This window comes from Coniosporium apollinis (assembly GCF_000281105.1).
Source record: "Coniosporium apollinis CBS 100218 chromosome Unknown supercont1.46, whole genome shotgun sequence".
In the NCBI taxonomy this organism is placed as follows: domain Eukaryota; kingdom Fungi; phylum Ascomycota; class Dothideomycetes; genus Coniosporium; species Coniosporium apollinis.
The window spans coordinates 143,849-158,470 of NW_006913308.1; the positions used below are offsets into that span (position 1 = coordinate 143,849).

Genomic DNA, 14,622 nt, shown 5'->3' on the forward strand with positions numbered 1-14,622 from the left:
AGAAAAGAAGAGGAGATCGAGCGCGCCCATCTGGAAGGCTCAATAATCGGGCGGGGAGTAGATGAGAGCGTGCCGCTAGTGTGCGAGGCGTTGATGATACTGCACATGTATCGGATGATGTTCCGCGTGTTCATGTCGGTTGGAAAGGGCGTGTTGCTACGTTGGCGATGGAAAGCGAGTGGATTGTGTATGCAGGGAGCTGGTGGACGTAAGTCAGATCGAAGGTTCTGTGAAGTTGTAGAATCACGTGCCGTCTTAACAGGAAAACGGTGCAATGTATATTAAAGACTTCTAGGCTAAACTACGTATGTACCCTTAAACCACCTCATTACATCGATGTAGAGCTTTTCTATACCCGCTTCTTGATAATTATAACCTTTCGAATAAGAGTAATGCAACCATAGGAGAGACGGCACGTGATTTCACCACTTTTCGGCTGGGAGAGTCTTCACCAGACCGAAGTCAACAGTGCTAAGTTGTTCGCATGGGCAGGTCCACGCGAACCTCTACGCGAACCCTATGTGTTCGGCTGCGGTCTCGTGTTTGTACTCAGGTCCCTTACAAGGTCCGTGAATCTCTGTATCTCATCATCCGCCTCCTGGATTTGCTTCTGCTGATTGTCGGCGATGACAATGAGCCTACCAAGTTCGTGGAATTTCTCCTCGACCTCGGTCGTAGTTTCCTCTATGAGAATTCTCCATGCGGATTCGCTTTCTTCATACCGGCTATCGGCCAGTCGCATGGCTAAGAGTACCTGCTTAAGGTCGCTCATGCATTTCTTCACCCGGTCTCGGGTCCCTTTTAGCAATTCTTTTAGGCGTAGGGCCACGGCACCCACTCTCTAAGTCTTGAATTTCGCCTGGTCTCCCGCCGCGGCTACCGTCTCCAATTCTGCGGTGGGTCTCTGAGCACGAAAACCGGCTGGCTCTGCGTGACATAAAACGGTTTGAGGGTCTTCCATCTCTAGAGCCGAATTCAAAGCATGTTCCTTATCACGAAGCTCTCGGTTGAAGGCAAAGTTTTTGTTCTCCTAAAGCACTTTCGCAAGAAATCTCCTATATAGATTGACCAAGCCTGTCTCCTGGCTATAAAGACCAGCCTACTTCATCAGCTCCTCAGGCTTAAGCATCCCCCTCTTCATCATTTCAACAACAGCCGGTCCCGAATCAGCGAGGATCTCCGTCCTCCTAAGCAACATCCCGTCATGCTTCGCGCCATCGTCCTTGACATATTCAAAATGGAATGCAGATGGAATTATGACGTCCCACTCGTTCCCATTCCTGTCCTTCTTCTTCTGGCCTCCCGGTGCCGCCAAATTGGCGCACATGTCCGCCTGTCCAATCATCTCCCACCCATTTCCCGTCTCCCACCAAACAAGGAATGTCGGATCATGCAAGTGGGCGGAGAAAGGGCTGTATATGTCCTTGAGAGCAGCCCAGCCTGCCTCTCCGCCAGACATGGTTATGCCGTTCGCTTCGTGGAGGGTGTAGTCGGAGGTGTGCCAGTCAGAATACGGTGCGTCGAAGGCGGCGCGTGAGTCGAACATGTTCGTGTACTTCTCCATCCATGCCATTGCTGGGTGTGAGCGGACATCGTCCCAGCCGTTAGGGCAGTACTTGATGAAGGCGGGTGTCGTTTGGTAGGACATATTGAGTTTAGGGATTGGTAATGTAGATTTCAAGAGCAGCGGCGGTGGAGCTTTGCTCTAGGTCCTGATCACTCTCATCCCCAGTAAGTGAGAGGACAGCCCTGTTAAGTATCCTCCTGATTTGGAGCTGTCTTCAGCTCCAGCTGGAATTTTTTCAGCTCCAGCTGAATCTTCATTTACGCCACATCTGCAGATAAGCATGCCCAGACACCAGCTGACTGCCCTGATGAGGAGAAACGAGTAGTTTCCTGGCGTCGGTCTAGTGGCTAGGGCTGACATCCGGCAGTCCTTTAAGGCCTCGCATGAAGGTCTTGGTATGCACATAGCTCTCTTGATCTTAGGTATTGAAGCAGTCCAGATTGCCGATGCTCAGAGTGGCACCGTCTCGTTTCCGCGCCTTGGAATCAGCATTTCACTGCATAGGTTTGGGTGGAGTATAGTAGCCCTGGAGATGCGGGGTGATGCAAGTTGGATCACGGGCTCAGCCGCACCTTTATCTAGGAATATACTTTTAGTATTTAAGAGCGCTCGAGCAACGCGCGCATCGTCTTCGCGCTTTAGCACAGATATTTACACGTCTCATACGAACGACGCAGCGCATTCATACGACGAAGCCTCAGTCCAGTCACCAACGCCGTCCCAGCGCGCAACAAGCGGGTAAGGGCAAAGCGGCCGACGAGCCACCGTTCCATTCACAGCTGGGCTCGTCGCAGCCAGTTCCTCCGGCGCAACACCCTGCTCAACCCAGTCGACCAGCGCGCCCAGCGCATTCTCAGGATACGGCCCTGGACCGCCCGAGCAATGACCCACTCCGGGAGCCAAGAACACGCGATAATAGTCCATGACCTCGGGATCAGTGGCTACGACACGATCGTAGTAGTCGACCGTGCCGTTGGGCGGGATAAGTGGATCAGCGAGACCGTGCCATGTGATCATCTTGCCGCCTGCATCGCGGAAGGCGGAAAGATCGGGGTCGTCCGTGCCGATGATGGAGGCGTATTCCTGGACAGATTGGCGGAAAATCGACTCAAAGGCCGCGGTGGTCAGGTTGGTGGTACTAAATGCAGGATCTTTGACGACAAACAGCCGGATCCATTCGTCGCTGATGACGAACGGTACGCCATAGGAGGTGCCGTTGGAGGTTCGATTTGTGTTTGCGAGACCATTGAGAGGTGAGCCAGGGGCAAGTCCGTACCATAGTCTCGTGCCGTTGTCAGTGTGTGCGCCGTTCCAGGTCTCAAGTGCGATTGTCGCAGCTGCAGATGAGTAGGTTCGCTGTGTGCCGTCGGTATCGCAAGTGAACGGTTGCCCCACAAGGGTGTGCGGATCAAAGTTGCACAGTCCTGTCGCTGCGATGATGCTGTCGGTGACGCCGTCCAGAGGGTCACAGGCCTCGATTGCTGCCGCGGTGATAGCGTTGAACTCGCACTGATCAGGATAGACGCCTAGCTCGTGCATAACGACCTGCGGCCAGATTTCAGCAGTAACGAACTTGTGCCAATTGATTGCCGGTGCTGTAGCTAGAATGCCGTCGTAGTCGTTGGCGTATCTCTGTGCCTCCATAAGTCCTTGTCGCCCGCCGGTGGAGCAGCCGTTCCAGTAGGAATATTGCGGCGCCGTTCCATAAAAGCTCTCGGTCACAGCCTTGCCGAGCACGGTCATGTCGTGTAAGCTCCTTGAAGCGAAGTCCACAAGCAAATGCAGATCCACGTTTCCAAGACTCAGCAATGCCCAGGTGGAGGCACTGACGCCTATACCATGGCCGCCGTCCGTACTTGCCGCCGAGTAGCCGTTCGCTATTGCAGGAGCAAGAGCAGGGGCCATTGTGCCCGTGGTGAACCCGCCCCCACCTGTGCCTAGAAAGCGCTGGTTCCATCCGCTCAAGGGAAGCCAGACTTGGACGTGGACGGAGTCGTTAGCCCCTGGATGTGTGTATGTGATGTTGACTTGGCAGAACTCGAGGCCGGTATAGTTGCGGGCGACGCCACCCGCAGCATACGCCTCCCCAGTTGTCGAATAATTGTGGACTTCATGAGCCGTCAGCGACGTAATCTCAGCGCCAAAGAGCTCCGGGTTAGGAATCGAGGAAGCCGAGCAAGCATATGGTCCTGTAGATGCGCTGCGTGGCTGCAGCGTTCCTCTTGTGCTGCTTGACGGTCTCGCTGATGCGCAGGGCCACAACGTGGGAAGAACAGAGAGCAAAGTTGCGGCGTTGAACCTCATGGCAGCGACTTCAAAGAAGTAACGGGTGTGAACTCGAAGAAGGAGCTTGTTACGCTCCGTATCATATCCTCAACGTTCTTATACGGCGTCTGCTCGCATACGATTGCGGGAGAATCCCCAGCGCGCTAGCAGTCTCATGTGGGGAACTGCTGTGCGGAGAACAAGCGGTAGCCATTGTGGCAGTTCTTCCTGGGCTACGAAGTCTGCGTTTTGACGGGGATGCAGCAGTGAACATATTCGGCTGTGAAATGCGGTATCTAGCTTAGAGTTACTCCAGCGGGGTAAGGAGAGTGTCATGCAGGTTAAGCTTTCGGGCACTTTCCCGAAGATGCGGGCAACAGCCGTTCCATCGCCGGGCTGCCGCAGAGTGGAGACGAGCGGGTGGATAGCAGCCAGAAACCTGGATTGTGCGTATTTGATCAATCCTCAGTCTGCGTCGTTGTACGGAGAAGCCGGTGTTGCTCTTTCGGGAACTGCGCTTCCACGTTGGACCCTTGGACGTCGGGTGCGGGAGGCTGGAAGAAGCGTTGTGGTGTTGTGGCTCAAGCTTGGCAGGGTTGAAGATCGACATCTAGCCGAGGGAGCCGCAACCCGCCGATCTGGTTTTGACGTGTTAACTTCTGTAATCCTTGCGAACACAGCCAAAACTTGTCCTCCATCCTCCGTCTCACCTTCATTCGACCCGCAGCTCCGCAGCAAGACGCAGAAGCCGTGTCCAACATCTTGCATGCCGTCAAGAGAGGGGGGAACCACTACCCATCAACCGCAGGCCCCACCGGGCTCTGCATCTCCCACCATGGCGGAGGATGCTCCACCCAGGGCCGAAGATGGCGAGAACAGTAACACAGCCACTCATCGAGATCCGTACAGCACACTCTTCCAGCTCCTCTTCACAGCCTGGCCGCTGCACTTCCAATCGCAAGGCTACCTAAAAGACAAGACGATGGAGATGCTGGACCGCAAAGTATGCAAAGCCACGCTCGAGCGCACAATACGGGATGCACGCGTACGGGAGGCGATAGGCGGCGACCCTGAAGTCTGGAAGGGACTATGTGTCGTTCTCCAAGCAGCCGTTCCGTCGCTCGAATCCCGATGCTTCGCGCCGCCCGACCCAGAGCAACCTGATCGCTATGAGACCGACTCCGGACTGTTGATCGCATCACACGCGAAAGGCTTGAATGAGGACATAGAGCGGCTGAATAGCCTGGTGTCGATAGCGCGGAACGTGCTCACCACAGGAGAATATGCGCAAAATCTGGCAGCGGACGCCCGTTTCGACCACGAGATATTCAAGCTCATCAGCGTATGCGTCAAGGTCGCGGCACGAGGATTCGAAGGAACGGCGAAGACGGAAGAGGAGACGAAGTGGCAGGGCGTAGTCATCCTCTACAAGAAGCTACTCATAACATGCCTGCAATTCCTGAACAACATGGTCGCGCGCAACGAGCGGCGGAAGCTGATGCTGTGGGTGGAGCTGTTCGAGAGTCCCACCGACGGTGTCCTCCAGCAATATCCGCGAGATGTCCTGGGCAGATCGGAACTTTGGCCTGGGTTCGATGAAGGGGCTCCTCTTCCGCTGCTCAGCGGCCCGAAGTCATTTCTCGATCCCGCATGCGTATGGCCACCGACCGATTCAGATTCCTCAGCTGCCAAGGGCCGCCAACTTCCGGCTTCTTCGCCGTTTTTGCTGTACATTAGCAAGATTGGCATGGAGGTGAGCCGGGAGCTGCTTAATCGAGGCATACAGCCGGATCCCACGCTGATTGCGACTGAGTGCAAGAAGCGTTGGACCGGCATGTCAGATGATGAGAAGGCAGTAGGTTCTGTTCACACCCGGGTTTCGAAAGTCTACTGACTTCTACAGACGTGGAACGATATGTATACAGACCTCATTGGCAAGTATCGGGATGAGTTTGTAGCTTCTAACGCGTGGATGATGATTAGTGACCAAAAGGCCGGCGGCGAAGGCAACGTTGCGACTCTCGCACGCAGCATCAACCAACTTCAAATCGACGTTGAAAAGATCACTCGTGCTGCTGCCTCCGAGGGCCAACCTTCTACGCTACCTGTGTGGGACAAGGCGGCCCCATTAGCTCTAGGGAATCAAGACTACCTACCCATCACCGCTGAGCTACCTGAGCCAGCTCCTGTCTCGGAGGTAGACTTCCGAATCACATGCAGCGCAGATTATGGCGCGAACATACTACAGCACGGAAAAGACGATTTGATGCGGCGACTGGAGAGGGATCCAGAGCGCGCACCTCCACAGCCACCAAAGGTCGTATCGCCCAGTTCGCCAATAATGTCACCTGGCGAGGCCAGCAACCCGCCTCCCCTTGAAGACGCCCCAGAGGAACTGAGCGAGGAGGATGACAGCGAAGACGACGATTACGTTGTGCCTGGTGACGATGGAAGGGGCTTGCTGACAGATGTGCCATTGATCCTCGGACCGTCAGAGATCGAGGTGCTTCCAATGATCATCATGTCCGGGGTTGTTCCTCCGGCCAGCGGGATGCCTGGATACGGCAACTCCCCTGAGGAGATCACTGCCGTCCGAAACATGCACACGGTCCGCTGCCACCTGCTCCTCGCACAAGACAATGGACGTAACCTGCTGCGGGAACTGCTGATCTTCGTTGCCGCGTGGGATCTTCGGGAAGAAGAGTTGTATTTCAAGTTCATGATACGCATCATGGAGTCGATCTTGCTGAATTGCTTGATGCCGTTTGCGTACCACACCTTCAGAGAGTAAGTCCACACCGATCATAAATCGATTCCAACGCTAACTTCCAGCAGATCAAAAGACATCATCTCCCCCGCTCAAGCCGTAATCCTCAAACTCTTAACCTCCATCTTCCGCGCCCGCCAATCAAACGGCCTAACCGCAACCGGCACGCAAAACCCCACACGTTCCCTCCCCTCGGACGAGCCTGGCACGCCCTACCCCATGAAAATGGACGCGCAAATGGTCTCCTTCCTCTTCACCGAGTTCCGCAAACACATCATCCCGCAAACCTGCGCGCTCATCTTCCTACAAGGCCAGATCCGGGCCGGCGCCGCGCACCCAGAGGACTTCCCGCTCAACCTTTGGGACATGGAGCGCATGTATGAGGGTGTCTATCAGTATCTCGAGTTCTTCGCTGTCTTGACTGAGCACGATGTCTGGAAGAATATGATGGCGGAGTGGGAGATCACGGCGGAGTTTGTGACGTTGCTTAAGGAGCTGGATGCCGCAATACCCAAAGGCAGGTTGCATATCCCGCCTGCTCCGGGTGGAGCGCGGAGACTGCCCGCGCAGCAGGCTCCGCCGCCTCCGCCGGTCCCGTCGCAGCCGACGCAAACGCAAATGCCCGCACCCGCACCAGTGGCGGTCGAACGCCCCTACGACGTCTCGGCCCCCGCGCTCCCAACAGATCGACCGCACCTCCCGCCACCAGAACCGCACCTCCCGCCCCCCCTCTCCCCCCCACAAACGCAACCGCTTTACGACCCGCCACCCCAAGAAGAGCCCTCAGACTTCGAGTGGCGCAACCTCAAAAAACTCGCCGTGCTCGTCCTCTCCTCTCTCGTCTGGAAGTCGCGGCGGGTGCAAGACCAAGTGCGCGAGTACGGCGGCCTGGAAGCCATCCTAAGCTGCTGCAACTACGACGAACACAACCCGTATATCCGAGAGCATGCGATCATGTGCTTGCGGTTTCTGCTCGAGGGAAATCGAGAGAACCAGGCGCGGGTTGGGAGTTTGGAACCCAGGGGCGTGGTGCCGCATGAGGTGCTGGATCAGCATGGGTATGAGACGTTTATGGATGCGAGGGGGCAGGTCGGGTTGAGGAGGAAGGATGTCGTGGGGCCGGGGGTCGGGAAGGCACCAGCCGCGCCGCAGCCGCAGCAGGGGAACGGAAAACAGGCGAAGGGGCAGAGCCAAGGCCAGGGACAGGGACAGGGACAGGGGAAGAAGGAGGTGGGGCTGGTGGAGGGCGCACTGAAGGACGTTATCAAGCATAGCGGTACAAAGGCTGCTGCGGATCTGGAGGGGCTCATGAAGCAGGTTCTGGGCAATATGGCGCCACACATTGAGATAGTGGGGGAGAGGGGGGAGGCGTTGGAGAGGTTGGATAAGGAGTTTGAGGCTAAGGGGAGGAGGTGAGAGATTTGTCAGATAATGACCGAAGGTGGAAACTTGTCCTGACCGAACGACTGGGCGGGATGAGGGAGCTTCAATGGAGTCATGAAGATGAAGGGTGAGCGGCGACCTCCGTTGCGCGATCAGAGTCAGAAAGATGCGGGCGATCATCGCGCTCGGGGAGCTTAGGGAAGCGCATGAATTGGGTATGGGAGCACTGGGCATAGCGATGGCGTTTGTCAAGATAGCATTACGACATAGGACGACGATGATTGTGATAATTCAGGTAGAAATTCATCGGCTCAAGGCAACGATTTATCTGCTCCTCGACAGGTTCTGCGATGTCTCTAGGGCGGATACAGCTTCGTCATAAACCTTCCCTGCCATGATGTACATCTCCCTAATCATCCGACCAAGTAACCTGAAACTCTTCTCATGATACTCCAGACAGTCTAACGAGGCGCCGAACAAAGTGCAGTATCCAAAGCAGACGCGATTGCCCCTCCAAGTCCTGTGCCGTTCACCGGAGACCTATCCTCAGCGCCGACCAAACACCGCATCCTCAATCCTAGCCAACTGCCTCACATCACCCACCCTCTCCCTCCTCCCCATCCCCATCCTGGCGCCCTCCTCCCTCCCCGGCCCGTCCAACACCCTCTTCTTCCCAAACAGCCCCTCCTCCTCCTCCTTATGCGCTCCATCAAGCTCCGCATCCCTCTTAAACAAATTCATGATATCCTTCATGCTCAACTTCCCAATCGCCTTCCCGCCCTCGATCGCCGCATTCGCCAACTTCCTCTTCGCTTCCTGCAGCTCGAGGATGCGCTCTTCCACCGTCGCCGCAACCGTGAGTCTATACACGACCACATCCACCGTCTGGTTGAGCCTATGCACGCGGTCGATCGCCTGCTCCTCCACAAAGGGATTCCAGAACGGCTCCAGTATCACGACGCGGGAGGCGGCCGTGAGGTTCAGCCCCAGCGAGCCGCACTTGAGCGAGCAGAGGAGCACACGGGTGCGGGGGTCGGTGCGGAGTTTGGTGAGGCTGGCTTCGCGGGCGTCGTTGCGCATGCTGCCGTCGTAGCGGGTGTAGGTGAAGGAGGCGGCGCGCAGGAAGGGCTCGATTAGGTCGAGCATCGAGGTGAATTGGCTGAAGACTATCACTTTGTGGTCTGGGGTCTCCTTCGTAAGAATCTCAATGAGGTGGCGGATTTTGGTAGATGCGATGAGCTTTGAGGGGTCGGAAGAGGTGGAGTCGGTGTCTGTGTCTGAATCGTCTTCAGACGCGGTGGATTCGTCGTCGGACTCTTCGTCTTGGTCTTCGTCTTCTGAGGCGGTGTTGATGTCGTTTGAAGTGGCGGGCCTGATGAGCTTGCGTGACGTCTTTTGCGTGCTCTCCTGCGAGGTGCCAACGTCGGAATGCTCAGCTAGCTCAATGGCAGCCAGCGAGTCTTCCGATGTAAGCCACTCGCCGCCGCCTTCAGCGTTCTCGTCGTCGGTGCCGCCAGCTTTGCCGAGATGTTCGGCGATGCGCTGCCCCTTTGGCACGACCCAGTCGCCTTCTTCCTCCTCGTCTTCGCTGTCCGTGACGCGGAATTTGCGGCGGGATTTGAGGAGCTGTGGTTGAGGGCTTGAGTCTGCCTCTTCCTTAACGCTGTTCTCAGACTTGTGCTTTTGGTGCTTCTTGTTCTTGCTAGGATGGTCTTTCTTCTTCTTGTGTCGCTGCTTCTGCGCCGACAGATCTTGCTCGCAGTCCACACACCGAATGGCGCCGTTGCTCACTTCGGCTTTGGAGAGCTCGCTCTGGCAGACATCGCAAGATTTCGTACCCACGCTCAGGCTTCCTAGCAAGTCAGCGAGATCGTCTGCATCGTCATTGACAGCCCTCGATCGGCTCGGTGTCTGGGCGCCAGATGGGGCCTTCGAGCCTGTCGCAAGCGCATCCTTGTCTTTCTTGAGGTTGCTGCCAACGAGCTCAGGATGATTGCAAGCCTGTCGCAAACGGAGCAGAAGGACCAAAGCACCGATATAGTCGGTCTTCTCTCCTCCCATCATCTCATCAAGTCTGTTCTGGGCGCGGTCGGCGAGCCTGTTGTAAAAACGGCGCTCATCTGCATCAAACTGAGCAGTCACAGTCTCGATCTTCCTGCCCATAATTCTGAAGCCGGCTGATCCTGACCCTTCATCCTTGACCTTGCCGCCTGGATTCAGCGCGCCCTCCTTCTTGAGCACGTCCTTCGTACGCCGCTTCATAAACGCCTTGAGGAAATACTGCAGTCGCTTCATAGCCAGCGTACCGCGTCCATTCTTCATCGGCCCGGTGATCTGGTCTTTCCACGGCCTGAGCTCGTTGTACGGCTTGATCCTCAAGAACCTGATCAAGCTCTGCAGCTCATCGAGGTTGTTTTGCATAGGCGTCCCCGTCAAACACCACCTATACAATCCTCTCAGCGCATAACACGCCTGTGTCGACTTTGCGTTGCGGTTTTTGATGGTGTGCGCCTCGTCCAAGATGATGCGGTACCAATTCACGCCGAAACAGCCGATCTTCGGCCCATCATCGTCGCCGGAGCTGGAGGCGTGCTCAGACGCGAGGATTTGGTACGTCGTGATCACGACGTCGTATTTCTGGAGGTCGGCTGCACGCTTCGTGCGCGAGGGGCCGTGGTGTACCAACACGCGGAGGGCGTGCGATTTGGTAACTTTGGACTTGATTTCGGCCTCCCATTGCTTGATAAGAGCCAGAGGCGCGACCACCAACGTGCACTTCGACACTGATGGAGAGATTTTGCGCTTCGGATCTTTGGACAGTTCGACTTCATCGGGACGAGGGTTGGTCAGGAAAAGAGCGAGGGACTGGATCGTCTTGCCGAGACCCATGTCGTCTGCCAGGATGCCGCCCTTGGGTAGCACGCCATTCTTCTTGCGCGTGCCGACTTCTTTGTCGGTCATCCAGGCTACGCCGTCCACTTGGTGAGGGAGCAGCTTGACGTTGAGACCCTCGACCGTGCCATCGTCCACCTCCTCTTCCTCTTCTTCTGCTTTGTCCTTTTCCTCTTCCTTGACTTCCAGTGCGGCAAGCTTGTCGGCGAGTTGGTTAAAGGCCGTCGAAGGCTCCGCCTTTTTCTTACGTCGCCGCAAGCGCGGCTTCTGTTCTTCGTCATCATCGAACGCACCTTCCAGGAGCGCTTTGATGTTCTCGTTCGCCTTGGTTGCATCTACATACTCGTAGGGGTTCGGCGCGCCAAATCTATCATCCGCTAGTGCTTTGTCTGGATCGAACTCATCGTCGTCTTGCTTAGTGAGATCGACGGTCGCTCGCGGCGGAGCAAAGCCGTTGACGGGCTGGAAACCGCCCGTGCCGCCATTGAAGGAAGAGAACATAGGTCGCGGTGCGGGCTGCGTAGTGTAAGACGGCAGATTGCTTGGTTGCGGAACCCCTACATAGCCCGGCAGCGGCTGAGCAGGTTTTGGTTGCTGGGTTGGTCTATGCCATTCCGGGCGATTGATTGGCTTCTGCGGGATGAATAGATGCGAATAGCTCTTGTCGTCCGTTTTGAGCGGATTGCGCAAAGGGCTGGTCTTGCCGAACTCTGGATCGGGAGAATTTGTGAGATCGTAGACCTGTTTCGGGACAAGTGGTTGCCGTGGAGGCGCCGGACGTGGTGGCTCTCGCTCGTTGACCATCTTGCGAGAAGGCTCTTTGGTATCACTTCTTGATAAGTCCGACTGGTCCACAGTGAGCCCAACAGGGCGACGTTCTCGCCCTAGCAGTCCTTCGACACGGTCTGCTTCCGCCCGCCCAGATGCCTTCTTTGCCTTGCTGGTTGTGGGTAGAGGTGCGATTCTCCTACCTGAGCTGGTGCGTGTGTCTAGTGATGCCGGCTGCGATATCTGGTCTGCCGATCCCCCAGAGTTGGCTCTCTCAACTCTCTCAGCTGTGTTCTTCGTTCTACTGACCACTGGCCGAGGTGCGATTCTTCTCTCAGGTCTACTTCGCGTCTCCAACGGTGCTGCTGGCGACGAGAATCTCTGCTGCCTCTCTTCTATCTCATCGAACAACGAGCTCGAATCTCCGATGTTGAGACTTCCAAAACTGCGCTCCAGGGCTGCTTCAAGCGATATACCGGGCTCAGGCTGCCGAGTCTCCCTTGATAGCGTGTAGACCAGCTCTGAGGTGAGCCGCGCTGTCGGTCGAGGATGTCCGGCGATAGACTTGTTTGCCGACTTGGAGTTGCGGTTACTAATGATTCAGAAGAAACCAAACGTTGTGACGGAAAGGTGTCGAATAGGTGATTTGACGCTTTGCGGCGGTAGTCCTGTTTGTCTGCCATCATCTGTTAGTCACAATGCGACCGCTCTCTTTCCGCAACTCGATCAGCGCAACGAGCGGACAGAAGGAACAACGACACTCTCTTAGGTACTTACGAGATCATAGAGACGCTGTCGCCATGGCGGGGTGAGGCTGGCGTCCCATGGTTCGTTCTGAGTCGTGTCGCCAGCGCCAAGAGTTAGAGTTGATATCGATAGTTGCTATGAGGGCGCGCGTTGCATCAAGTTCACGCGCCACGCGTCGGCGACGTGTCGAAGTACTTTAGAATGTTCTGAGAGGTGGGCTGGCAGGATGCATTCTTCCTACAGAGCAGAGCTTTGAGTGCTGCGGTTTGTTGGGTCCACTTGGGTTAGGATTTGCTGGATTGGGAACAAAACTGCACATTACGGCTAGTAGACGAGGCCGCGACGTTAGATTTGCCCTATAGACATTGCAGAAACACACTGCTATATTACTGAGCACGCCAAACGCATCTTCACCACTTCATGATACCAGCCAGCCTCATTGATTCTGTAGCTCCACGCTCACCCTGACTGGGGTCGTTGCGTAGCTACCGACTTCTTCCTCGTGATCGTACTCCACGCCCTCTTGACCTTATCCAACCTCCTCTTCATTGCCTGATCCTGCTCCTCGATCTCCTTCCTTGTTGGCACCACTCTCTCCTCCTCCTCGCCCTCCTCTCCCTCCAAACTCCCCGTGCTCCTCTTCTCCTCCACCTCAACCCTCGGCCGTACCGTCACATCCTCCATCAACATCTCCCAGAACGCCTTCCCCGCCCATCTTGAGTCCGGCGGGTTAGCTTGACTCGCCGCGCTCTTCCACGGACAGTACTCCCGGTGCGCCGTCAGGAGGTTGAGTTTGAGATCCTCGAGATTGAGATCCAGCCGCGCGGCGTCGTTGCGGAGTTTCTCGGCTCGGTATAGCCAGAGGCCGATACGCTGGAAGCAGTCGTGGCACCGGAGGACGGAGATGCTGTGGGTTGTTTCGAGGGACCAGCCGAAGAGGGAGAGGGCGAGTGCGATGGTGTCTGGAGACTCTGGTTCTTCCGCTGCCGCCGACCCTTCTGCCTGAGTGTCCGGCTGATCATCTGGCGTGATTGACTTCTTCGGCCGCAGATATTTCTCCCCAGCCGCGGCGCACAACTGATCCAAATTCGCGCCCTCCACCATGGGGATCTTACAGCACTCCACCTCCGGTAACTCCTTCTCCATCCCCCTGAAACTCGCGAACCTCTCCCTGACCCCCTCCGCCCACAGCGCCCTATCCACCGGAATTCGATATATCCCCTCTCTGCAACCTGCCCGCCGCCACAAACACCCCTCCCCATGTCCTGTCACAAGTATTTCCGCGTATCTGCTCACCAACTCCTCCTCAACCCCGATCTCCATGTCCTCGCTCTCCTCACCCCCGGCCTCATCTTCGGTTGTGCGGTGAGGCTGCAATCTAATAACGACCCGGGCCTCACACCCGCCTTTACAAGCAACGGTATCGGGGTGGGGCCCCTCGCAGCGCCAGCCCCGCGCTGCCCAGTGGATCTCACTAAGCTTTTCTGGCTTGGGACTCCAGAGGCGGACGTCTGAGAACGTCTGTAAGCGCGCAAGGAAGGCGGGACGCGAGTGCGGGGTATAGTTTGGTGTCCTCGGAGGCGAGGCTGGTAGTTGAGAGGTGTTCGGAGCTCCGATTATGCGGACGCTGGAGGGGCGGGAGGAGGTGCTTGTTGAGGGTCTGGGATGGGCGGCGTTTGGTCTGTCGGTGCTGGGTCTGGCGGTGGTGGTTGTTGGAGCGGTGTTGGAGAGGTGGGAGCGCTTGGATGGAGGTTCAGAGGTCGCGGCAAGGGAGGCTGTGGAGGTGTGGCCGGCAGGGGTGGCGGAGAGGTTGGTGGTGGAGCTGTTGGTGAGGTTGTCGAGGAGCTTGTGGAATTTGCGCTTGGAGGTGTTTATGGCGAGGGCCATAATACCATCTGAGTGGAGTTGACGTAAGAACGTGATATTTGGCGAAGGGTTGGCGGTATCTGCACTCTTTCGAGTATCCTGGGGTGCTGTATATGGTTTGTGTACCTAAGAAACACAAGCCGGAGCCTACTGTCCGTTGCAAAAAGTTGGAAATGAACTTTATCCACCCTCTCTCCTTAGTTATTAGAGCTTAAATTATCTTAGTGCTTAGATTAGTATTCTTAATTATTTAGCATCTAGTTACTCCAGAGCTACTATATCTTAGAGTTTTATACTTACTCTAGTTATAAATCTTCTAATCTTTATATTTTACTTTATATAATAGCTTAATTATTAGATTCTACTA

The 14,622-nt window shown here is 56.0% G+C and overlaps 5 protein-coding genes across 5 annotated transcripts; 1 reads left to right on the forward strand and 4 right to left on the reverse strand.

Annotated features, from left to right (window-relative positions):
• Positions 1-1,099: 1,099 nt before the first annotated feature.
• On the reverse strand, positions 1,100-1,648 carry W97_07896 (uncharacterized protein; the record flags this gene model as incomplete). Its single annotated transcript, XM_007785765.1, has 1 exon — positions 1,100-1,648. One exon carries the CDS (start codon positions 1,646-1,648, stop codon positions 1,100-1,102), a length of 549 nt encoding a protein of 182 aa, XP_007783955.1.
• A 579-nt stretch (positions 1,649-2,227) lies between these two features.
• On the reverse strand, positions 2,228-3,871 carry W97_07897 (uncharacterized protein; the record flags this gene model as incomplete). Its single annotated transcript, XM_007785766.1, has 1 exon — positions 2,228-3,871. The coding sequence occupies one exon, from the start codon at positions 3,869-3,871 to the stop codon at positions 2,228-2,230; it is 1,644 nt and encodes a 547-aa protein (XP_007783956.1).
• A 796-nt stretch (positions 3,872-4,667) lies between these two features.
• W97_07898 (uncharacterized protein) lies at positions 4,668-8,015 on the forward strand (the record flags this gene model as incomplete). The annotated part of the gene is made up of 4 exons (XM_007785767.1): positions 4,668-5,687; positions 5,736-6,175; positions 6,233-6,619; positions 6,668-8,015. The coding sequence occupies 4 exons, from the start codon at positions 4,668-4,670 to the stop codon at positions 8,013-8,015; spliced, it is 3,195 nt and encodes a 1,064-aa protein (XP_007783957.1).
• Positions 8,016-8,528: 513 nt separating this feature from the next.
• Positions 8,529-11,678, reverse strand: W97_07899 (uncharacterized protein; the record flags this gene model as incomplete). The annotated part of the gene is made up of 1 exon (XM_007785768.1): positions 8,529-11,678. One exon carries the CDS (start codon positions 11,676-11,678, stop codon positions 8,529-8,531), a length of 3,150 nt encoding a protein of 1,049 aa, XP_007783958.1.
• Positions 11,679-12,848: 1,170 nt separating this feature from the next.
• On the reverse strand, positions 12,849-14,276 carry W97_07900 (uncharacterized protein; the record flags this gene model as incomplete). The annotated part of the gene is made up of 1 exon (XM_007785769.1): positions 12,849-14,276. One exon carries the CDS (start codon positions 14,274-14,276, stop codon positions 12,849-12,851), a length of 1,428 nt encoding a protein of 475 aa, XP_007783959.1.
• Positions 14,277-14,622: the final 346 nt, after the last annotated feature.